Source organism: Struthio camelus, chromosome 16 (genome assembly GCF_040807025.1).
Source record: "Struthio camelus isolate bStrCam1 chromosome 16, bStrCam1.hap1, whole genome shotgun sequence".
NCBI classification, from domain to species: Eukaryota; Metazoa; Chordata; class Aves; order Struthioniformes; family Struthionidae; genus Struthio; species Struthio camelus.
Window position 1 is genome coordinate 22,639,581 of NC_090957.1, and position 23,000 is coordinate 22,662,580.

The 23,000-nt window shown below is 41.7% G+C and overlaps 3 protein-coding genes across 19 annotated transcripts in view; 2 read left to right on the top strand and 1 right to left on the bottom strand.

The window, feature by feature from the left end:
• Window positions 1-6,618, top strand: part of PITPNM3 (PITPNM family member 3) — a 163,666-nt gene extending 157,048 nt beyond the window's left edge. For all 16 annotated transcript variants that reach the window (XM_068910126.1, XM_068910131.1, XM_068910127.1 and 13 more), the window contains one exon: window positions 504-6,618. In XM_068910126.1, the coding sequence (XP_068766227.1) occupies window positions 504-812 (309 nt within the window). In that variant the 3' untranslated portion in view covers window positions 813-6,618. The remainder of the gene's footprint in view (window positions 1-503) is intronic.
• PIMREG (PICALM interacting mitotic regulator) lies at window positions 2,845-15,763 on the bottom strand. Of its 2 annotated transcripts, XM_068910148.1 has the most exons (6): window positions 15,584-15,763; window positions 13,501-13,820; window positions 12,333-12,667; window positions 11,448-11,543; window positions 10,502-10,548; window positions 2,845-9,193 (listed from the first exon to the last, which is right to left on the bottom strand). In XM_068910148.1, exons 2-5 carry the CDS (start codon window positions 13,789-13,791, stop codon window positions 10,518-10,520), a joined length of 753 nt encoding a protein of 250 aa, XP_068766249.1. In that variant the 5' UTR covers window positions 13,792-13,820; window positions 15,584-15,763; the 3' UTR covers window positions 2,845-9,193; window positions 10,502-10,517. The 2 variants fall into 2 exon arrangements, with proteins under 2 accessions (XP_068766249.1, XP_068766250.1); XM_068910149.1 differs by lacking the exon at window positions 10,502-10,548 and having other exon boundaries at window positions 15,584-15,742.
• On the top strand, window positions 9,200-22,860 carry FBXO39 (F-box protein 39). The gene is made up of 4 exons (XM_009680866.2): window positions 9,200-9,670; window positions 18,799-20,028; window positions 21,172-21,348; window positions 22,098-22,860. The coding sequence occupies exons 2-4, from the start codon at window positions 19,015-19,017 to the stop codon at window positions 22,224-22,226; spliced, it is 1,320 nt and encodes a 439-aa protein (XP_009679161.1). The 5' UTR covers window positions 9,200-9,670; window positions 18,799-19,014; the 3' UTR covers window positions 22,227-22,860.
• The last annotated feature ends 140 nt before the right edge of the window (window positions 22,861-23,000 follow it).

The following is a 23,000-nucleotide window of genomic DNA, read 5'->3' on the forward strand; positions in this document are numbered from 1 at the left end:
TTTCAGCCATATACCCCCAGCAGAATCTTTTTCTTAAGACTGTGAGGTGGCTTGAAATTCCACAGTCTTTTCATCCTAGTGGATTTCTGTTTTGCTGCGGTCCTTTCCTTCCTCTGAACATCCTGTTTCCCTGCTGGAGGACCAGTGGAGAAGGAAGGCAGCTTAGCCACGGGAAAGGACAACATTTATTCCTCTTGATTGAAGGGCTTTTTTATTCTGTTCACAGCAGACTGCAGTTTGGCTTCCTCCAGCTTAACTAGTTTTATTAAATTTGGAGGCACCTTCTCTATAGGAAGGACTATCCAAAAGCAAGGCCTCATCTAGCTTAATAGCAAAGAGTACTCTGTACTTTTCCATTACCTATGGTCAGCGTTTGTTGAAACCTGTCTGGCAGCAAGTTTAACCAGGCAGATGACTTATTAGTATGGAGCCTGTCTTTTGGTTACTGCATATTACAGTTAATAGATTAATTTGTCTCTCCCTTTCTTTCCTTCCTATTTCAGTTCCTCAGTGAAGGTTATGCAGCCCACTTGGCCTCACTGGAGTTCAGTCTCCATTCACGACCCAAAAAGAACAACTCTAGGATGATCTTGAGAAAAGGCAGCTTTGGCCTCCACTCCCAACCTGAGTTTTTGCGCAAGAGAAACCATCTCCGCAGGACTATGTCTGTACAGCAACCTGACCCACCTTCTTCCAACCCTAAACCAGAGCGAGCCCAGAGCCAGCCTGAATCAGACAAAGATCATGACAGGCATTTGCCCTCTATTGCATGGGTTCGAGGTGGAGTTCACAAATTTGAGTCTGTCCCCTAGAAAGCTTGGAGATACAGATCTTGGGTGCACTCCATTAAACTTTCAGGCATGCCTCAAAGATAGCATTTAGACAGCTTCAAACTAAGGGGGGGGGGGGTAGGGGGAGGGGGTGTCCCTGTACCTCAGCGTCTTCCCTCCTCTGGTATCTGCCTTCTTACACCAACCTGGGAACTTCCAGTTGTTGCTTTTGATATGTTTATTGGGAAACTTTAAAATAATCTAAAACTATTGCAAGTGTTTCAACATCACAGTAACAGGAAATGTCTTAGGTTTGTTTTTTTTTTTTTAACGAGAGAGAGAATAAAACGTGCAATAAGAGAAAAAGCTGTAGCAGGTTGATTTTACTCAAAGGAAGGACTGTGATATCAGCTAACTAGCTGCACCTGAAACAATATAGACAGTAGGTCCTATAGGTTAGAGCGAAAGCTTACACTTTAAACACTAAATAGTTGTATCTGTTGCTGCTTCACCTTCAGTAAGGCTATACACTTCCAAGGGAAGCTGTGATGGGAACTGCAATAATGGTTGGTCAGGATTTATACGGCAAAATGCTTTGGGTGCCTTAAACCCAAGATCTCCTTTCAGCTTATAGTATTGGTGAACAGACACCAACATGGGCACTCATTTGTGAGATGCTGGACATCAAGTAAGTAGAAGTCCACTTTTGAACCAAATCATAAATGCTTCATATAAGAAATGTCTCTGCAGTTTGAAGCAGTTGGTGTTGCTGTATACAAAGTGATGTGCAAAATGTACAAAGATCACATTGTTTTGTGGAACTTGGTGACTGTGCAAAATGTGTGGACTGTTCCAACTATGGAGATGGGCTCTGATCGTCTCAGTCTGAGACATGGATCCTAAGATGGTTAGCTAAAGGGAGCCCTTTTACTAAGGGATTGCCAAACTTTGGAGCAATCCCTTTTTTCATTATTCTAACTAGAATCTTTACACTGGAGGGGGGAAAAAAAAAAGTAGTAGATCATAATGGAATTCTTATGGGTAAATTTTTTTACCTTCTCATGCTTTATAGCAAATGTTTTGTTCAAGACAATCTGTAGCACTTAAAATACAGCCTTTCAGCTTCAAAGAAAGGAGATGCCAACATTCAGGTGCCAAATAGACATTTTGCTAATTATTTAAATTTTTCTCAGCTTCCTCAATGCACTTACTAGAAGTAATTTGTATGAAAATTTCACTCAGCAGTAGTATTTCAAAAGTAAATGTTGTAGTTAGTGTAACATAGCTTTTTTCAAATTCTTTGTGCAAGTACTTCTGCTGAATTAAATTCACCAAGAGAACTTTCATGACTGAACTAAACTTAAGCATGTTTCCAAACATGCAGTGAAGTTGCAAGTGCACAGAAAAACCTTTTCTTTAAAAAATAAAACCAGACTGGTAATCTTGGAAAAGTTTGAAGTCAATAGGGGATTTGTTTTCCTCTGGTTTTTTTTGTTTTTGTTTGTTTGTTTTTGTTTTCACTTTCAGGTTTTCCTAGTCTGTAACTGGAATAGAAACAGTCTCTCAAAAAAACCTCTTCGTTAGCCATTTAAAAGTTGGCATGTAAAACAAACCAGGGATTGTATGGAAAACTATTACGACAACTGCAGAAGTAAAACTATTCTGTGTTCCCTGTTCACCCAAATGTTTCTGTGCTTTTTTGAGGGGATAGTGATGTGGCTTTTGCCTTAAAAGGCAGCAAAGTATCTTATAAATGGAGATCTCTGGTATATTTTTTTCAGCCAATTATTTGGCAAGACTGCCAAAGTTGCCTCCTCTCTGGAGTCATGCTTAAAATCTAACTCAAACTTACAGAAAGATCTCTGGCACATCAGTGATTTGGTTTTATAATACTTCCTTTAAGGGGAGGGATAAACTCAGCTAAAGTTTCAGGAAAGGTATGAAAAGTTTGGTAGCTCTCACTAATTAGGAACATACTACCCAGGGCTGGATTTTTTTACACTCTGGTACCAAGTCAGCTAGCTACAAAAGATCTCCACAAATTGCATTGAAGTAATCTTTAGGTTTACATGTGCCCCTCCCCTCCCCCTGCCACGTGTCATACTCAGCTCTTTAACCCACAACTTGGAATAGTTATTCTGTGTTCTGTCTTGGCCCACTGTATTTATTCTGATCCATAACCTGTTTCTTCTCCTATCCTCTGCAGCTAGGAGATTACTGAAGTTATACCAGACAGCAGATTCCATCTCCTCTGTTCAGTTCACTGCTAGTATAGGTGCCAGAGCTGACAAGATGATAATGAAGTGAAGGCTACTTATTGTGGTGCTGAGTTTGTTTTCCTGCTGCTGGTCTAGGGAAGAAGAAACCAGGTAGTAAAGATGCATGTCAGATGTTTATTCTGTGCTCTCTTCCTATCAAATGTACCTTGTTCTAGCAGGTGCCAACAACAAAATGCCCTGAGTACATACTGTGAAAAGACCAGATACAGTAGCTCAGTCTCTGACCGATACATAATTTATGTATTCAGAGCAAAGTGATTGCTTGTTGTCATAGGAGCAGCCTTTTTTTTCTGATGCCACAATAATTGGCAGATGGTTTTAGCAATTGTCATGGGCAGGCCCAATGGAATATAGCTATTTCCAGCACGCTCCTACTTGTTAGGTTTAAACGGGCAAGGCAACCCAAGGTTTACAAGGGAGGAATTCACTAGGCAGATTTGAAATTTGCTAAGGAGGGTACCTAAAAGGCAACATAAGTTGCAAAGTTTGAAATTACTTTTTTTAAAGCACTGGGTGTATTGCATATCTGCTGTTAGTATTCACTGTGCCTGCCACAAAGTTCAAAGCTATTGCTGTCTACCTCTTATCAGTCACGAGACTCCAAAATCTACTCTTCAGTTTAAGTTACTGTGGAAGCAAGACCCACTCCTTTTTTTGAAAAAAGAGATCTGTGTGGAATTCTGTGATGGGCATTAAAGGAAGTGGAGTCTGAACACAAGAATGGAGAAATCTCCTGGGTTATTAAGTCCTCATTTTGCAGGAAACCATGTAATGAAAGCTCTGGTTTTGTGCATTTCTGTTAATATGTGGGTCACCTTTACAGCAGTCATTGTGCTTCTCTTAAGAGTATTAGCATTTAAGTAGTAAAATAAATGCTAGTCTGTGTGCATGCTTTAAAATGGTAACAATTTAATAGTTTCCACACATGGTATTGAAGTTAAGCTGAAACTATTTTCCCTGACTTCATTTCCTAAGATGAACGAGAGCTCGCGTGGCCTTTACGTAATTCCAACACTACTCTATTGCTCAGGGATAGAATGCTTTATCTGCTGATCACATGCCTACAAATAAGCATTTTTGCAAACAGTGTTACAGGCATGAAGTTTACGTGGTGTTACAGTTGGAGTTTAATGCTTCATGCTAATAAGCACTGATGTTCTGAAAGAACAGATACAGAGGCATTTGTTTTGAAAGCACTAGCTAGTTGCTACTAAACTGACACACAAGTTTTGTTGGCGGTGATAGTACAAAAGAGATGTTTATGATTTTTGACATCTCACAATTAGGCTGGCAGTGCAACAGCCTAGTGTAGCAGTGGAAAACTGGGACCTCATGCATGTAGAAATACTAGCTTTTTGCAGTTATATTCAGGGTGATCCCTGATGTTTGCCCAATGAATCACTAGTTTTACCATTTAATTCAGTCCCTGTTACGGCTTAAAACATTTCCTTCCTGTTAGAATGTCAGCTTTACACTTTGTCCACACAAAACTGCATGTTAACAGTCCATGGTCATTCAGTTTGCAAGTGGATATCAGTTTTACTAAAGCTTTCACCAAAGGATTATCAGTGCTCTTAAACAGGCCGTTTGCTATGAGATTGAGTTCGATCCCACAATCTTTTTCTTCTTTAATTGCCAGTCCTCATGTCTGCATTCTTTGTGCACTCAGCACTGTCTTGAACTTTATAGGCTAGGAAAGCGTTAAAGCATGCACAGAGGGGATACGGAGCAAAGAGGTCAGGGAAATGGTGGGTTCTCAAGGAATGCAGGGTTAGCCCCCCCCATCAGTAGTTTCAGCACCTTTAGTGCCTCCAGTCTGATTAACACAAAAAAAAGCACATATTCTTCTGACCTGTGGAATGGAGGAAGCATAACTTAAAGTTTAAAGCGCTAAACTTGTTACTCCAGTGGGTGTTGAAGCAGTAGTACAAGTCGATGCACAGGGAAGGCCACACCTACTAGACACACTTAAATATTTCTCTGCCCTTTTGCTACGGTTCCAGTTTTTAATTGCTGTTTAAAAAAAAAAAAAATATGGCAGTGATTAATAGCAGTGGTGGACTGTTATCTGAGATATTGTGAAAACACACCTTCACAACTGTGGTGTATTTTGTGCTTGTGTGTGCGTGTAGCTACTGAATTCATAGCCACATTAGATGATGAAGTTTTTTTGGTTCGGCTTTCACAGCAAATGTGTAACCAGTATGCATTTTTTACAATGGCTGTTAGTTCAATTTTGTTGTCTTGTTAGGTAAGTTTGAAAAAAGGTAGCGTTGTAAAAAGAGTGCAAAATATTCCACAGACCTGAATAGTAACGTTGATCCAAATCTGCTTATTTTGAATAACAAATGTTTAAAACAAAATGTTTGCCTACACTAGTGCTCTTGGAACAGAATCTTGCTTGACCAAAGTATTCCTGTTTAGTTTTGTGGCATGGTTTATATACTATTCAGCATAAAATTTTGTCAGATGTAAAAATGACATGGCATTAATCATCATTCTCGTTCATTGGGGTTCATGAGTCAGCTGCCATTTTGATTAGGTTATGTGAAAATGGAGTCTTAATTTCTTACAGATCACTTCTATTTCCTTAGTAGATAAGGAAGCTATCGCTAAAAAAAAAAAAAAAAAAAAAAAAAAAACAACTTTCAGTGGTTACATAGAAGTTGAACTATCAGTAAAATATAGAGGAAAAAATGTACACAGCTTAATCTACTATTACAATAAGCAGAATAATGATGCTTGTCTGGAAGCTCCACCATTCTGCAAAATGCTTTTTTTTTTTTTTTTTTTTGTCATGATTAGTCAACAAGTTGTCCTGTTTCCACATTGTTCTCTTCAGGCCAGGGCAGTACTACCTGTGTATTTAAGCAAATCCCCAATAGTTAGACCTATACTAGCAGCATATACTTCGCAGCATAAATTTAACAGGGAAAAAATGAAACTTGTCCTCCTTTCTATATTGTTCCTTGTCTTAAGGCTTTTTAAAAAGCCTTAAAAAAAAAAACAACTTAAAAGTCATTGATTTAAGGGCAACAATTGTTCCTGAAAAAATAGGTTTTTCCTCAATTTTTTTTTCCCCTGTTGTATTTAAGCCACAGAAAAGTAAGTAAGTAGATTATAGAAACACTAAATTAGTTTATGGTCAGTTTTAATAAGCTCATGGGTTTAATAAGGGAGAGGAAGCGATTGTACACCATGTGATTTCATTATTTTTCTGATTAGAACTTGAAACATGAGGTCTGAATTCCGAATTTCTGCATTGAATTGTTCATTTCAGATATGCAGGGGAGAAAGTGGCACTTTCGACCCTCACCGGGAGAGGGTACAAGATAGAGTTCCCTAAACACAAAACTTTACAACTTACTTCCTCTCAGCTTCTGTAAGAGCAATGATTCCTCATGACTCATGTTTTTAACTCAGCAGATAAGAGTAGTTTTTCCACAAGGTAATTTGACTTAATTGCTGTTTAATCACTCAAGTATAACTTTAGGTTCCTGGAGAAGATCTGAAGTTCAATCCCCATTTAAAATGGAGGTGGTAACACACCTTTTTTTTTTTTTTTTTTTGGCAAGAAAAGAGCTCAATTTCCAGAAATAATAAAGGGCCTGGAGCAGCTGGAATCCTGTGCCATGAACTCTGGGACTGAAATCGGGAATTGTTATTCCCTCCCTCCATTTTAGCTTAAGCTAAAGGTAAAGCCCAAGGTAAGGGGATAACAGGTTACCCTCTATTTATATTTATCCCAGTAAGGTAGCTTCACAACTGGATATTGAGGGAGGGAGGGAAGGGGGTACATGACGCAAATTTGACAGTTCATTTATTTATTAAAGATGGACAGAGCTTAAAAAGGTGAGACAGAAGGTTTACTCTAAGATGCTGGGGAGATGGGATCCTAGAGATTTAAAGTTATGTCCCAGTGCTATAAAGACTGCAAGCTTTAAGGATGAGTTTTTTGGGATGACTGGTATGTAGGGCTCAGAATGGCAGCCCCCTCACAGAACCCCAAGCCTTCTGCATATCTTATTTTTCTATTAGTGGGGGAGGGCAGGGGCAGGCTACTTACAACTGAATAGCTGTGAGAAGACTTGAAGTTGTACATGTTCTTTCAGTCTATAGTTTTATTAAGTATATACTTTTAAATATTGTTTGTCAGTGAGAAGGTTCTATATGGTGACAAATGTTTATATTTCTTATGGCTGCACCTTGTAAAGATTTAAAAAATGTACAATATGATTTAATATGAACTAAGCAGTAAGATTTTTACAACTGGTATAGATTTTGATGTGAGCTGCTTTTTAAAATCTTATAACAAATTAGTCACTTAAATAAAATCTTTGCCTTTAAGCAAAAAGTGTCACAGGCTCTTCTTACCACTGGGGTGGGAAGTCTTATATCCTCACATGCATGTTTTAGTAGCCAGTAGAAGTGGTATAGAGGCTGTTTAAGGCCTAGGACTATCTGAATAGGACCTAGATTTCTGAATAAAAGTCAGTCTCTGAATTCTAACACCCCTTTTGAAGGGGAAAAGGGGTATAAGAGAATATTTAAATAATGAGACAGCATCCTTGTGAAAGCTTTATAAGAGTAAAATCAGTACAAGCAAAGAACTTCAAGCTATTGTTCTATATGGAAAAAATAGGCTTTAAAAAGAAAAAAGTAAAATCAACACAGAAACTAAAGCTCTCCCAACACATCAGAAGTGCTAGAAGTCAGGGCTTTTTTATGCAAGAGTTTCCAATCTTTCACAACTGTTACTGTATTTTTTTTTTAAGCAGTCCAGTTTGACAACCAAGAAAATCAGGAGCAAGTTTAAAAATCAGTAGTTACTCATATCAGAACTGAACATGATTGCTTCTCATATTTCTACTTAATACCATTAGAATTTTAGCTGTTCCAGTTTCACCAAATAAACATTTTTTAAGGTACCCATGTTAAGTATAGCAAGTTTCCCAAATTAATCTTCTGTTTAAAGGTTCTTTTTCTAGAACTAAAAGATAACAAGCCTGCACAAAGCTGCTACCATGGAAAACATAGCCCTGGTGTTGAATTCTAGAAGCTTGAGAAGTCTTTGCTTTAGTTCTAAAGACTTAACTAAATAACCTCCCTAAAAAAGCTCATCAAACAAATGTTACTGTTTAAAAAAATAATTAGAAGTTAAATACAAGTATCAAATGCTTAGTACACTTCAAGTAGAATACCTGTGCTATAATATTAGCTAATAATATTAGTTATAAGAGGTGATATTAATTGTAGTAACAGATTTCTGTGTATAACTGAAAGACAGACATAATTTAAAATCAATGCTTAACTCTACTGCCAAGATAGTATTTAAAGTAGCAGTAAGAAATGAAGCAAAGCTGCTCTGATTCATCTGGAACAGAAGTACTTCAAATGGTCTTAATAAGGCTAATTAATAGCAACCATTAAGCCATGAGTTAGAGTCCTAATGTGGTTCGATTGTTGTGGCTTGAGCAGTTCTACAGAAGCCCATTGCCTTGGCAAGGACACTTTTCATCAGAATTCAAACAAGCCATTTACTGTTCCTTTAACTTACAGTTGAACTTGAGCTTAGCTTTCATAAAGCCCTGGCTTTTGGTTTGTTAGTGTATAAAAATTTGTTAGACCTTGAAGATTAATAGATCTGTACCCATACTATGCAGAGGAACATCTGAATAGGTCTTGCCTATAATCACCATTTATAGAGCAGCAGCCCTTACTCTGGCCATCCCTACTGGTCAGCTCAATCTAAGCCTCTCAAAATACTTTCTGCCTTTTGCAAGTCATATTCAAGATGGTCCCTCCTCTCAGTAGGAGATAACACATTATGTAGTACAGATTTTATTCCCTTGTTCACTTGCAAAAGAAGAGACAGGAAGACCTGAGCTGCTTTGTCAAGAAAGGTTCTAGAAGTAATAGCTTATTCAAAGCAGTCAGTTATGTTCAAAGCATAGAGTGAACCTTCTGAAGTCTTATACAAAGTTCTCCTTCATATATGCTCGGAAAAAAACACTATTTTAGCCATCTTTGTCTAAGTACAAACTGCTTGATGGAGATTCTTTGCTCGCCTTCTGATAGCTTGAGGGAGTTTGAGATTGCAAGTTCTGTGTCATCAGACAGTTGTAGTTTGATATTGCTTGTTGCCTGTAAAAGAGAACAAGATTGCTATTAACAGCATGAAGTCAAGAAGATTGACTTCATCTGATTGTAACACAGACTAAGTAGTGTAATACTTCAACTAGTAACAGGTGCATTTCTTGTAATACGGTCTAATTCATTACCATGGAAACCTTGGAACAATGCATAGAGCTGGCAGCTAGCTATACCTTGGCTCAGTTTGAGATCAAGATTTGTTTTATCAAGAAAAAAGGTGAAACGGGAGGTGTAACGCTAAAACTCATGGCAACTGATACCAGAACCGAAAAATCATGTGCTAGAATTTAAGGGCACCTCCAAATGAGCTTACTTTACAACTCTTCCAACAGGCAACCTACAAACCAGCTAGTGACAGAGCACATTATATAGGTCTACTCATGCAGGAGAACTGAACTGGACCAAGTTGCTCAGTGGAAGCAGCACACATCACTAAGACTTCAAGCAAGCACTTGAAATCGCTGCCAGGTAGTGGGGGAGGGGGTTGTTTCGATTCCCCCCCCCCCCCCCCCCCCAATGCAATTTTACAGAAATCAACTTCTTACACCTTTCTTTGTTGCTATTTAGGGTACTAATTTCCCTTTAAAAAAAAAAAATCTTTCAACATAATGGGTGAAAATATTTTAAAAAACGGCACATTCCAGATCTCGGTGAAAATAATCAAGGCATTTATGGCATTCCCACAGAAAACCTGCTAATGGAAGCTTTCAATGAATTGATCCTAGAGGTTATATTTAAAAGCTTATAGTAAAGAATTCCTTTTCCCAATCCACTCAGGTGGAATTGCTGTGTTTGAAAATGCCAGCAATACAGGTACCAACTACTGTTACTGCTAAGAGGATGCCAGGGATGGAACAGAAAGAAGCTGTAAAATTAGGAGGCTCAGGGTAATAGTTTGTTCTGTCATGCTTTGTGATCTTCATTAGTTATGAGTGAGAACTGAGGTTAAGTGACAAAGACATTAGTACCAGTAGTTCTCTCTTCTGAGGTGAGAAAAGCTGCTGTTTGTACAGAAACCCAACTTGTGGTTCATTGTGAACCCATGAACTTTCTCTAATCAGCAGCATTGATGCTAAGTTTGATAACTATACAATGATCTGCTGTAGCAGAGACAGACAGCACCTACGAACCACAAGGAAAGAAACCTATGGTACCGTACGGTAAGACTTCAAAAAAGCATGAGTTAATATGTCTGTCTCTCACCCTTTCCCTCCCTTTACCCCCCTCCCCCCCAACCAGCAGGTTTTCTCCACACAGATGCATGCAGATATAGTCAAGGTAAGTGAACAACTACTTTACCTGGTTGGCACTATCTTCAGTTACGAATGAGAGAAACTGTCATATCACTAACAGATGGGAGAACATTAGGAGTGAGAATTAAGTGAACTTTCAATGGATATGATCATTAACTTGATACAGGAATTAACCTATAATCATATCTAGTTATCTAAGAATGGGCCCATTGGTAAAAGTTGAATTTCTGGAATTATGCAGTATTTTAATGCCTTTAGCAAAGAAGTACTCTAGAAAAATACTTAATTCTAAACTATCTCTAGAGGATTTTAGATGCTTGACATTTAATTATTGAATGTTAGACATCAAATGTTCTAAGAGAGGAAGGGGTTTAAGGAATTGCCCTGATGTCAAGGCTGCTGGCCTTCAGTTTTTACTGTTGCAATATATCTAACTCTCAGTGACATAACCCTTACAAACACACCAGCCTACCATCCTCACAGACGAGCCAAAGTGTTGTACAAGAGGGTTCTGCATTCTTTAAATTTGGACTTATTCTTACCATGGACTATTTGTAAACATAAAGCTACCTAAAAGGACAACGTCCCTTTTCTTAGAAAGGCATAAGGCACCAGTGATAGCTAAGTCTCTAAAATTAATTTTTTTTTTTTTTGGCCAAGCCTGGACTGACACTTCTTTTAGACAGTAACAGGGAAGTACCTTTCTCACACAGTGAGAAAAGTGCCTCTAGCAGGGACAAATCTGATTTTCACAGCAAGAAACATGAAGTCAAGGAGAGCATTTGTCAGGTTTTGGTGAATCTGCAAGTCCAACTGCAGATGTAAACTGTGCAAGTGTCTTGAAGAAAGAAAGGTCATGCTACGTTACAGCTGAGACAGTTCTGCAGCTATTCCTCATCCTGAGTTACAGGGACAAGCAGCCTGCATTTGGCAACTCCCGAGTTGGAAGTGGCCTGCTGTCAAATTTTGGGGGAATAATTAGCTGTGTTTACCTCTCTTCTCGCACAACGGCATCATCAAATGCCTGGGAGAGATGCTTCAGTCGACGAATCCCTGAGGAGACTAGGTCCAACTCGCAGTCAAACTCTCTGCAAACAGAATAGTCATTACTAAAGAGCAAACAGGACTTACTGACTAGGTGATACTACCCAACCCACTGTGTTTACAGGAGAAGCTCTAGTTATCTCCAGACTTTACTCAGAGAAGTTCAGGCCTCTAGCATAGTTGCTAGCTAGCTACTGACTAGCTACGTCACATCTCCCTTCAGCCGTAAGACAGCTATCTTTCAGTTCAAGCACTGGGTTCAGATTCTTGAGGTTTGGATTCAGCTTCTAGCTTTGACATTTCTCACGTGACTTCAACCAAGAGAAAACATCTATGCCTTATGAAGCACTTCCTAGCTCATAACCCTTTAGTTTGTGTTAGTTCTGAGGCAAGGGGAATCTCTCTATCCTGTGTAAAGAACGTGGCATAAGCAGAGCTATTCTGGGTACCTCTGCAATACAAACAGCAGCTTTGGGAAAGTTAGTGCTAAGTAGGAGCAAGACGCATCCACAGCAATGTACTGGAACAGCATCAGCAAAGAACTCGGGTGTATTCTAGAGTCAGATGGGCACTGATCCTGAGAAACACAGTGGGAAAGTGATAAAGGCAAAGCTCGCTCTTTTCACAGCACAAAATGAAGTTTCATGGTTCAGCTTTATACAGCATTCAGTCCCTCTCTATACAAGAGCATCACTACTCTTTTAACCATTCTAACAGCACACCATTTTAATGGAATAGGATAGCAGCCTTCATGTCTTGCCTTTCACCTTACAACATACTCTAACCACAGTAATGAAAAAAAGCAATAAGGATTACAAAAGAGCATGACATACATCTTTCTGTTGGCAGAAGGTGATGAATAAGGACTCTTTAGTGCCGCTGCTCTCCTGGATCTCCGGAGTGAGACAGTATCTTTGCCAAGGCAGCATGAGAAATGCCTCCATTCTCTCTTTTCTGTCACCCTTGCTGGCCCAAGCAAGGCTCTCTTGCTGGATCTTGGGGTGCCTTTGGAAATGGCTGCTGGAGTAACGCTGTCCTTATGGCAAGGAGTTCGAGGTGGAGTGTTTCGCTTCTTGGAAGAGCTGGCTGCACAGCTTCTCCTGGCAATGGATTCAGCTGGAAAGGCCACTAGTGAGTGTACTGGGTTTTGGCAAGACTTCTGTATTTTCTGAAACAGATATTGGTAGATACAGCATGCTAAATGAAGTCAATCAGCCTAGAGTTTGGAACTAGAAAGACTTAGAACATAAGCTGAATCCCTCGCTCTTGTTCTTACATCAGGTTTAGCTTAGCATGAACACATCTCAATCCTGCTGTATCCATTGAGTTGGAGGAGTCATTTGCTCCCCTAAACTTTGGGACTTGTCAAGGACTATAGCAGGCAGTAGAAGAGAGATCCTGCTGCTTTTGTACAGCAAAGAGCTAGGGTCCCTAACACAATTGATGTGCACAAAAATCAGAGGCTTCTGCCAACAGGAAGAGCAGAGCAAACTGGCGTTTGCTGCCCTGCTACCATCTACTGGCTTTTGTCAATTTAGATTGGCTATAAAGGGGAAATGCGCTAGTGATAAGTAGTACGGGTACAGGGAAAGAAAGACAAAAAATCAGAAGATCTACATGTTTCTCAGAAACAATTCTTTGTAAACCATGGCAGTCTCTTCCCACCTTCTTCCTTCTGAGGGCTGCTCTGTCATACATGAGTTATGAGAGGGGAAAGGGGTTTCTTTAGTAAGAAAAGGAACATACTGCTGGAACTACTTTTCACATTTCTTTTGTTTCTTTGCCTTCCTCCCTGTCCTGCCAGATCCATAACTTGCCTGTCTATAGCCTAGCAAAGGTATGAAAGATTTTACTAGTTACCAGTTGCCATAAGACAACCACTATGTTGTTCAGTGCATAGGGTAGGATCTCTGGCATAAAGCATGCTGTGCGTCCAGAAATCTTAGTACTGACAAAGTCAGAACTAAACTGTACCTACAGTCAACTGCAAAGACAAAGTACCTGGGACACTGTTCCCAAAGCATTTTTTGCTGTTCTTGTAATACTCTGGAGAGTTTGGTACTTGTCTTTTCCTTCTAGACTTTCCCAAGTTGGAGTCTCATGGAAATTCGGCTCTACTTGCTTTAAAGGTATTCGCTTCCTTAGAGACATGCGTATGGTATTGAGAGAACTCAGAGCAGCCTTTCTCTTGAATTTGTCAGGCACAGGGCTCTCATTCTCATTGAAGTCAGCTAGAAGCTGGTGTTTCCGCCAGCCCATTGTCGTCTTGACGTTTTGGAGCACAGATACCATCTTGTTCCAGTTCTTGGTCAAGTGTATATCTAAAGCAATCAGAAAGAGAAAAAAATAGAGCAAAATACACCAGAGTGGAAAAGGAAAAATGGAAGTGGTTCTATAATATATTTGGTTATATTTGCATGATACAGCAAAACCAGAACTGAGCAGACTTTTACTTGGGAACCTAAAGGAGCTCAGCATAGATTTCCACAGCTATCTGGGTTTGTGTACATCCATGAGAAGATTTTATCTTTTACACTGCATTTTACACTGGACAGACCTGATAAGCTGTGAAACTCAAGCTTGTAAGGCAAAACGCTCTCTAACTGCAAGTTTTTTGTTAGTGTCTCAGACTGAGGTCCCACATCCCAAATTTTTAGCTTCATTAGTTATATCAGACAAATTTGCACAGCTCCTAATGTCTCCCACCTGAGACATCACCTGAGCTGAAGGTTCACTCTTAAGTCACAGCTGCAATTGTGTATACACATATCCTGAAAGCGGTTAGGATTGTTACTTGCAGATGAGATCAATTGGAAGAGCTTGGCATCTGTTACCTAGATTTTATTTATATATATACATATATATGCATACACACATACATATACACACACACATATCTATATAATCTAGATATAGTTTACATTCCCAATTTTCACTAGGTAATAAGCAAGATATTGCTAGTGAGTTACTTCTAAAAAGCAATTGAAATCCAAATGCATTTTGGCAGTCCGAGTTAAGAGTGAATTAATCTTACCAAACCTTCATTACACATTAGAGGTACTGTTAGTAAAACGCTGGGTGGTCTCTACTACTGGTATGCTGCATACTATGAAAGCCTATTAATTTCTCTCCTTACCATTCCTGATCTCCAGGATTGTCTCCACCTCTCACAAGTGTCCTTATTTGTGAGGAAAGCAATAATGCATACTGAAATTTTTTAATTTTGAAGGTGTCTAGCATATTAGCATCTTCAGTGCACTCTGGCATGCAGAAACAAGAAGCAGCTAGTAATCAGGCAACCAGCAAATTCTGTGACTAGAATAACCACAGTTTATCAGGTTTCCTTTTGATAAGCTGATAATTACTATTGACTAATTTATGCTGGAAAGTACTACTGAGGTGCTACATCGGGAAGGGATAAGCCAGCTCCAGGGTTGCATTTGCTCTGTTGTCAGACTGGCATTGCACAACAGAGCATGGTACACCAGGTCATCTGGAACCCACGGCTGAGACCACACACAACTTTTAAGCCAGGCACCTTATGCAGCTGCTCTCTCTAGTTCCAGCTGCTTTTCTGCAGTTACACTGGTCACTCCGAGATCGCTTACATCTCTAGACTAATCTCTGGCACACAGGCAACATTCAGCACACGCATCTCGCATTAGCGAGACCATCCTGGACCTCATCCGAGCAGTTTACACTACTTCGGCAGGGCCTGAGGAAGGCAAGCGCTGAATGCCGTCTTCGCCATTTTAACTGGCATTGGCTTTGAGCTCCCCGCGGAGAGTCGCGGGCAGGGCCGCCCGAACGGCCGAACGGCGCGAGCCCTGAGCCACCGCGGCCGCGCTAGCAGAGCCGGCTCCGCACCGCGGCGGGGTCGGCGCGGCAGCAGAGGCCGAGCTCAGGCGACAACATTATTTCACCCGCAAGAGACGGCAGAAACCGCAGGGGCGAGAGGCAGCAAAGGCAAGGCCAGAGAAGACCGAGACCGGGTCTTCGGTTCCCTTGTCGTGCGGCAGGGCCGCCAGCCAGGAAACACGGGCCGCGACCGGATCTCTCCGGCAGCCGCTCGAGCCGTACTTACAGCGACCGACGGACGAGACCAGCCTGCGCCACCTCAGCCCAGCGTCCGCCGCAGCGTTTAAATCGCGCGCCGCCCGCTCCGGCTCTGCGGATTGGCGCCGCTGCCCCGGGCCGCCTCCATTGGCTGCGCGCGGGCGCGGCTGCCGTTGGGCGGCTCGGCCTCGCGCGCGGGCGCGTGACAGGCTGTGGCGCTGCGGGGTGCGGCCTGGCCCGGCCCGGCCCGGCCCCTCCCCCCGCGCCGCCGGCGGGCGCTGTGAGGAGGGAGGGCGAGGCGGGAGCGGGAGCGGGAGCGGAGCAGGCGTGCCGGCAAGGATGGCGGAAGCGTTCAGAGGCTGGGGTGCCCACTTGGGAACCCGTGCCACCCTTCCTGTTGCTTCTAGTATTAATTCTGGGCCGAGGTCTTAGTGGATCTTTTCCTCCATAGGCTTATACAGCTTTTGCTGGAAGGATACAGAGTTCAATTGCCCGGTGTTTAACTGGAAATTGCATGGGGTGTGCTGCGTAGCAGATCAGGCAGCAGAGAAAGGCCACAGAGAATGTGGGGATTCTTTTTTAATCCTACCCCAGAGGAAAATTAGTATGTAAGACATCTTTAAAACACTTTCACCTGGGGAAAAAAAAAGCTCTGGAAAGAGCTGTAGCAGCTTCTGTTTTTTTTTTTTTCCCCCCAAATATTGTTTTCCTCTTTTACTTCAAAGTTAAACTCAGGGCTGATACCTAGAAACAATTGCTTAGCTAACACTGAACCTCAAGCCATGGGGAAGCTGACCCATGGATGCTATGGGATGCCTCTTGTGTCCCACCGCTGGCTGGAAATCATACATTCTATGATTTTATAAGCGCCATGGGTTAAAATTTCCAAGTGGTGATGTTTGTACCCCTTCATATTCATGCACTACAACATGGGCAAGTACAGCTCAGTAAATGTCCCCTGCTAATAGCAATGTATTTCTCCTTGTTACAACCCTGCATGCTGTTCTACTTCCCTCTGCCCATTGGCTTCATAGCCTGCAGATAGTTGTAGCTGTGTCGTCCCCCCCCCCCCAAACAGGGAAAGTTTTGGGGTCTTCTCAGCTGCCATCTGCATCTTGATCCACAGTATATTAAGACTTTACTGGAGTCTCCATCTGGACAGGCAAAATTAGGTCCTTTCTAAATGACTGACAGTTTTATGCCAAACAAAGATATTGTTGGGTTTGTGTGGGGAAATTAAACACAAGAAGTGAACTTCAGTGGCAATGATATCCCTGTCTTCAGCATCTAGGGTAGTGGGGAAGTCTCCTTGAGAGCTGGGGCTTTGGATCTACAGTGATGCTAGAAAGAAAGAAGAAAAAAAATTCCCAAAAAATAGACATAACATGCATTGAATGTGCTCTGGTGCCGAGCTAATATAGGACTGGAAAAAAATCATAAGCCAAAAAGGAACCAGCATGCCAAAGTTACTGAGCAGTCAGCCTGCACTTTCAAGCATGTTTAGAAAATGAAAATGGAAATATCTGACTGCTGTCGTGAGGAAGCTCTCAGGGGAACTGCAGGTTTTCTTCATCTTATTATGGTGCTTCTGTCGTTTCCATCTGTTTCAAATTTGCTACCTCAATGCAGCCTTTGAGTGGGCATCTTCTTGGGTGCTGCCAGCCAATGAACTTTGATTTTGGGATAGAGTGTGGAAAACTGTCAGGTGGTGTTTTTCCAGTTTCATCCCCAAAAGTGACATTACCAATGGACATAGTAAGACTTGTGCAACATAGAGATGAGAAGTGCGTGCATGCTGAAGCTTTGCCTCTCTGCAAAAGTTCAAACAAAGCACAAGTTTTCCATGCCCCTTGGCTGTTGACAGAGCCAAGTGGTAGTCAGCCTGATCTGCTAAACGTGCTGATGAAAGCAAGAGCCTAACAGACAACAATGGGAGCTAGTTTTTCATTTTGCAGCTGAAGTTTGCAATTTATAACTGAAAAGATATGGACCTCAGTACTTCCCTTTTTGGCCGTTTTATTGCTCAGCTTCTTGAGCCATTACCTGGTTAGCAAAAAGGAACAGGGCAAGACATACAGTCTGTGCCTGGTCTGCAGGTTCTCGCCTGTATTTCTCTCTTTCTAAGGTTCTACCAAGCAGTTCTGCTTTTCATCTTCATTGCCTTCAACTCAGCCTGAGCCAACGTTGCACTAGTTGGTTTTCTTCCTTCATTGCCCTAGCATAAATTCACTTGCCATGACATCACAAAGGTCATTTGCATTTGCAAAGGTGAGGCATCTTTGCTCCCTGGCAATGGCTGAACTTTGGCAGGAGGGAGGGCGGGTGGCAGCAGGAGGCTCAGAAAACAAAGTCATGAACTTTGGAGGCAGAAGATCAGAGCTGGAAATGTGCCTGGGGATCTGAGTGCTTACACAGTCCAGTCTGGAGAGCAGAACTGGTAACTTTTTGCATTGTGGTTGTTTACTTACCTGTTTTGCCGCTACCCAGTTGGTCTCCTGACTCATCAGCCTGAATATCCTACTTGAACTTAGTAAGTGGTTAACTCATACGATAAGATAGCTTATATTGCTTAATAGTCTAAACAGTGATTGTACCATAATCTTCAGCAGGGTACTACCTCCGATTATCATGGTGCAGTATCACAGAAACAAACAATCACTGAATAGTTGAGGCTGGAATGGACCTCTGGAGAGCATCTAGTCCACACATGCTCAAGCAGAGTCAGCTAGAGCAGGTTGCCCAGGTCTGTGTCCAGTTGAGTTTTGAATAGGCAAAGTAAGGTTGGCGTTTCCACAACCTCTCTGGGCAACCTGTTTCAGTGTTCAAATACCCTCACAGTGAAAAGGTGTTTTTATATTTTCAGATGAATTTTCCTCTGTTTCAATTTGTGCCCATTGCCTCTTGTCCTGTCTCTGGGTACCACTGAAAAGAGAGGAATCTAGCTCTGATGAGCTGCTGGACATCCTGTGTGAACATGGTACTCCAGAGGGCTAAAAACAGTCGTTTGTGCTAGTTTTGCTTACTATTGCTCATCTTTGTACAGCCCAAAGCAGAGGATGCTTTTAGAAGCTGAGCATCAGGCCCCAAACCATCATGAATTTTAAGTGGTGCTTACCAAAGGTGTCTAGAGGCTGTGACTTGACTATTTAGCTAGACTGAAGGCCGAAAAGCTCAAAGATGTGTTTTCTGTTCTTACTATGATTTTTTTTTAATTCATGCATTGCTTTTTTCCTCCTGATTTAGGTTAGACCACAATTTAGACCCAAGAGCTTGTTTGATCATGACGGCTTGAGTACAGAGGCAAAGGAACGATTGTTGCTTTTGAATGTAAAGAAGCAATCTTTTAGCTTTTCACTTGAAAGACTTTATTCTGTTAGGAATGACAACTAATCTAGCCACAGCTTTCTTCATCTAGGTTTGGTTCATCACACAGAAAAGAAGTCAAAAACTGTCTCCTCAATGGAAGATGACAGTGACCCTGAGCAGAGCTGCTGGGCTGGTTTACCTGATGTCTGTCTAAGGCATGTCTTCCGTTGGCTAGATGACAGGGACAGATCTCGGGCTGCCTTGGTCTGTAAAAAATGGAGTCGGGCCATGTACTCGGGATCCCTCTGGAGAACCAGAACCATCACATTCAATGGTCGACCATCAAGGGCACACACATTTGAATTTGAAACTGCACTGTGGTATGTCAAGAAATTTGGCAAGTATTTGGAGCACCTTGAAATCAAGTTACTGAATCCTTACAATGCTGTCTTGACCCGAAAATTTCAAGTGACTATGAGAGGTCTTCTCTCACACTTGGGTAAATGTAACAGCCGCCTGGTATCCCTGAGCATCCAGCACCTGGAGTTAGACCGCGTGGTCTGGAAAAGCATGGTAAGGGCTCAGTTTATCAAGAACTTAGGAACCTTCCTGAAAAGAATGAGCAAACATCTCGATTATCTCAACTTAAAAGGAGCAAGAGTAACCTTGGAAGAAGGCTGCGAGCTTCTGAATTCTCTGAGCTACTTGAGAAACAAAAGCTTTATATCTGAAGTCAATATTGAAGATTTCTTTAGTCTCCACCTCCCCATCTACAGCAGCACCTTGTTCCACCAAGCTATGTCCAAGTTCCACAACCTGGTCATCCTGACTTTCAATTACAACTGCATCTCTGATGAACTGCTAGACATCCTGTGTAAGCACAGCGCTCATTCCCTCTGTACCCTGAATATCAAATGCCATATCCATGACCCTCATGGGCAAGTGGTCTGGGGGATGTCATGGGCAAACCTGGCCAAGAGAGCCCCACGGCTGAACGTGAACTTCTTCTTTGAAAGAGTCATGAAGCATGATCATCTAGCTAGGATCCTGCTAGTGGAGATCCCAGTCAGGAGCATCAGTTTACGGAGCTGCTATTTCAGTGACCCAGACTGGACAATGAGACCTACTCTTATCAACCTTCTCCCAGCCTACAGGCATGTTCTGCAGGTAGGGGAGCAGTAGTGACATCTTACTGTAACATCACAAAGCTCAGCAAATATTCATACTTATATAGGCCTTCTGCCTAATGGCAGGCATCAACGGGAATGCCTGACCACTGTAGCTGAATGTTCAGAAGGGAAATTTCATAAGAGCCAGCCATTCCAGTGTTCCAGCTAGACTCTAGTGCCGGTAACTAGCTTTGTCCAGTTAAAAGCCTCATCATGCTGTTTCTTGCTAATGTCAGTCTAATGTCACGTTGCCCTTATAAAATGCTAACACCTGAAATACTGGTGGATGTAATATCATCAGTAAGAGCCTTTCAGGCCCTTTTCTGACACTTCAAGAACATGTCATTTTGCAAGAAAGCTTTGGCCCTATCCTTGACCTGCAACTTTATACTAGTTTAGTAACTGATAACTTCCTTATCCTTTCATATTTTCTGAAATCTGTCCTTTTGTAGGGAAATCCGCATATGAAGAAAATGCTCTATACGCCTTGTTTGTTTACAGGGCTGTAGGCTGCCTCAGCCTACACTTAACAGTTTTGCTCCGTTTTGGCAATGTACAGATGTCACAGCATATGTGAATTAACTGTTGCCCATGTCAAGGCACTTTAGCCCTCCCAGAGTTGTGCCAAGCTGACCCTTGTAAATGAGCACCATCCTGTGCATGCCTGATGGAAGCAGATGGCCTTATAACTATTGGTTGCTGACAGCTTTCTTTAAGTTCTGTTGCATTGCAGAGTTTCTAGTAAACACCGCAGATCTGTAAAGCTGTCTAGAAATTGTCTTTGGATCTATTTTTTATCTGGGATAATTTCTGATATATGAAATAATATCATGGCATGAGCTGTGGATGCTGCAACTTCTGGATGGTACTGAAAGTTTTCTGTCTCTGAGAATGGTGTGTAATGCACAAGGGATTCCCATCTTAATGGGAAAGTGGAGATTATAATAGTATATACTATTGTTATCCAAAAAAAAAAAAAGGATTCTCTGCTGATGCCAAGGTACAACATTGATCTGCTGACAATCACTTCTGTTTGTAAAATTTGGTGAAGCTCTTGTTGATGGAATTCTGATTATTGCTGCTTTTGATAATAAGCTTTGTTGAGCTGCACAAGTACTAACAGTGCTCTTTATTTTTCAAGAAATTAACTCTTGAAGTAAACAATGACCATGAACTGCTGGACGATGAGCTGCTACAGCTCATCTTATCATGCAAGAGGTTGTTTTTTCTGAAAGTCTGGGCATTTCTTAATGTCACCTTTATGGAGAAGCTTCTACAAAATCGTGCAGAGAAGAAATGCATTTTGACTACCATAAAGGTAAGAATCTGTGCTGCAAAACTCCCATTCTCTTCCTCTCTCCTATACCCAGAGAAAGGTGAGGTCTCCTTCCCCTTAGAAAGGTCATTTATGGAAATGTTAACATAACCACCTTCCCTATATTCTATTTTAACATGTTCTGGTAACAGAAATGAGTCTCTTCAACCTACTCAGCCATGAACAGAATACTGTTAAAGTTTATTAACCGGCCCCAACTATTCCACAAGTCCTTGCTAGGCAAAGGGTCCCTTGTCACCTCCCAGTTCAAGCTAGGGATCCCTGGTCACATTGTAGGCCCAGTGCTTGGGTCTATGCTTAACTTGAAGCATGTGGTTGAATCCCACTAAATTGTACAAGGATATAAACACATCTCACTGAATAAGGATGCTGTGTTGAACTATGGCCAGGCCACAACAGTAGCTAGAGAAAGCCATGCTTTCATGATGCTTTGCCTGCTGGACTCCAACTTCAGTAGTCCTCCCAGATCTATGCAGATCCCAGGGATGCATCAGTTCTGGGGGCAAAAGGAGCCTTGTTCTCCCCAAAAATTCTTTGGCAGGAGATGAGTCAGAGTCTTCACTCAGTCTAGACTGAAAACAGAGTAATGACCTCAGGATTCTGATTCAAAACCAGGGAATTTGACTAGTAGATTCCTAGACTCCTTAGTAGTCACAGTGGCTTCCTATTGCCACCAGCTTCAATGGCTGAGCCATGTATCTGAGAGACATGACTGCCATTCATGCACACAGGTCAGGATTTACACAGCCCGACAAGAGACCAGTGAGGAGGATCGGCTGTTGCGTGATATTTACAAGAAGTTCAAATACCTGATTGACTCAGAGCTTAATTATTTTGTCATCACCTACCCAATGGTGTAAGCCACAGGGAGAAAGAAAAACACCCAGTCACACCTGCAAATGATGAACTGATCCTTTCGAAGGCATTAATAGGGCACTTGAATCTTGTCAGCAGTGCCTCTAAAAGGGAGATACCATTAGAGCAAGAGGAAGGCAAGGGACAATTTTACAATCCCATGAATTAAAAATGTTGGATTTGGGAACTGGCCTTCCATGTCTTTACCATTATTTATTCTTGCCTTTGCTTTGTTTTCCTAGCACTGAGACGTTTGCCACCCTTACAGGCATCTCTAGTAAAAATAAGGCCCTCCTCTCTATTCAGCACTTCTCACTGTAGAACTTCAAACACCTTACCAATGAAGCCCGTCTCATTGTTTCCATTTTACAGATAGGGAAACTGAGGCATAGAGTGAGGAAGTGATTAGCCCAAAGTCAGCCTTGGGCTTGATCTTGACTCAGATGCAGTCAGATGCACTATCCAATATATTACTAGTCCCTACCTCCTGTTAAGTCTGATATACATGTGTACCCAGTCCCTAAAGCAGATATATGTTAAGAACAAAACCCACCATAGCTAGTCCTAAGAGTCTGCCAGCTGCACAGCTTTCTAACAAATGGCTTATGAGGGAACTCCTGCTCTAGCTGCCACAGCTTCTACACTTCTCAATGGCAAACGATATCTTGGGTTGCACCCAAGGTAAGTAACATGGAAGAGGGGACATTCCTTCTTACTCTGTAACTTTACTGCTAAATGGGAGATTTCATTGGATGTTCTGGGGCATAGATAGCTATGAC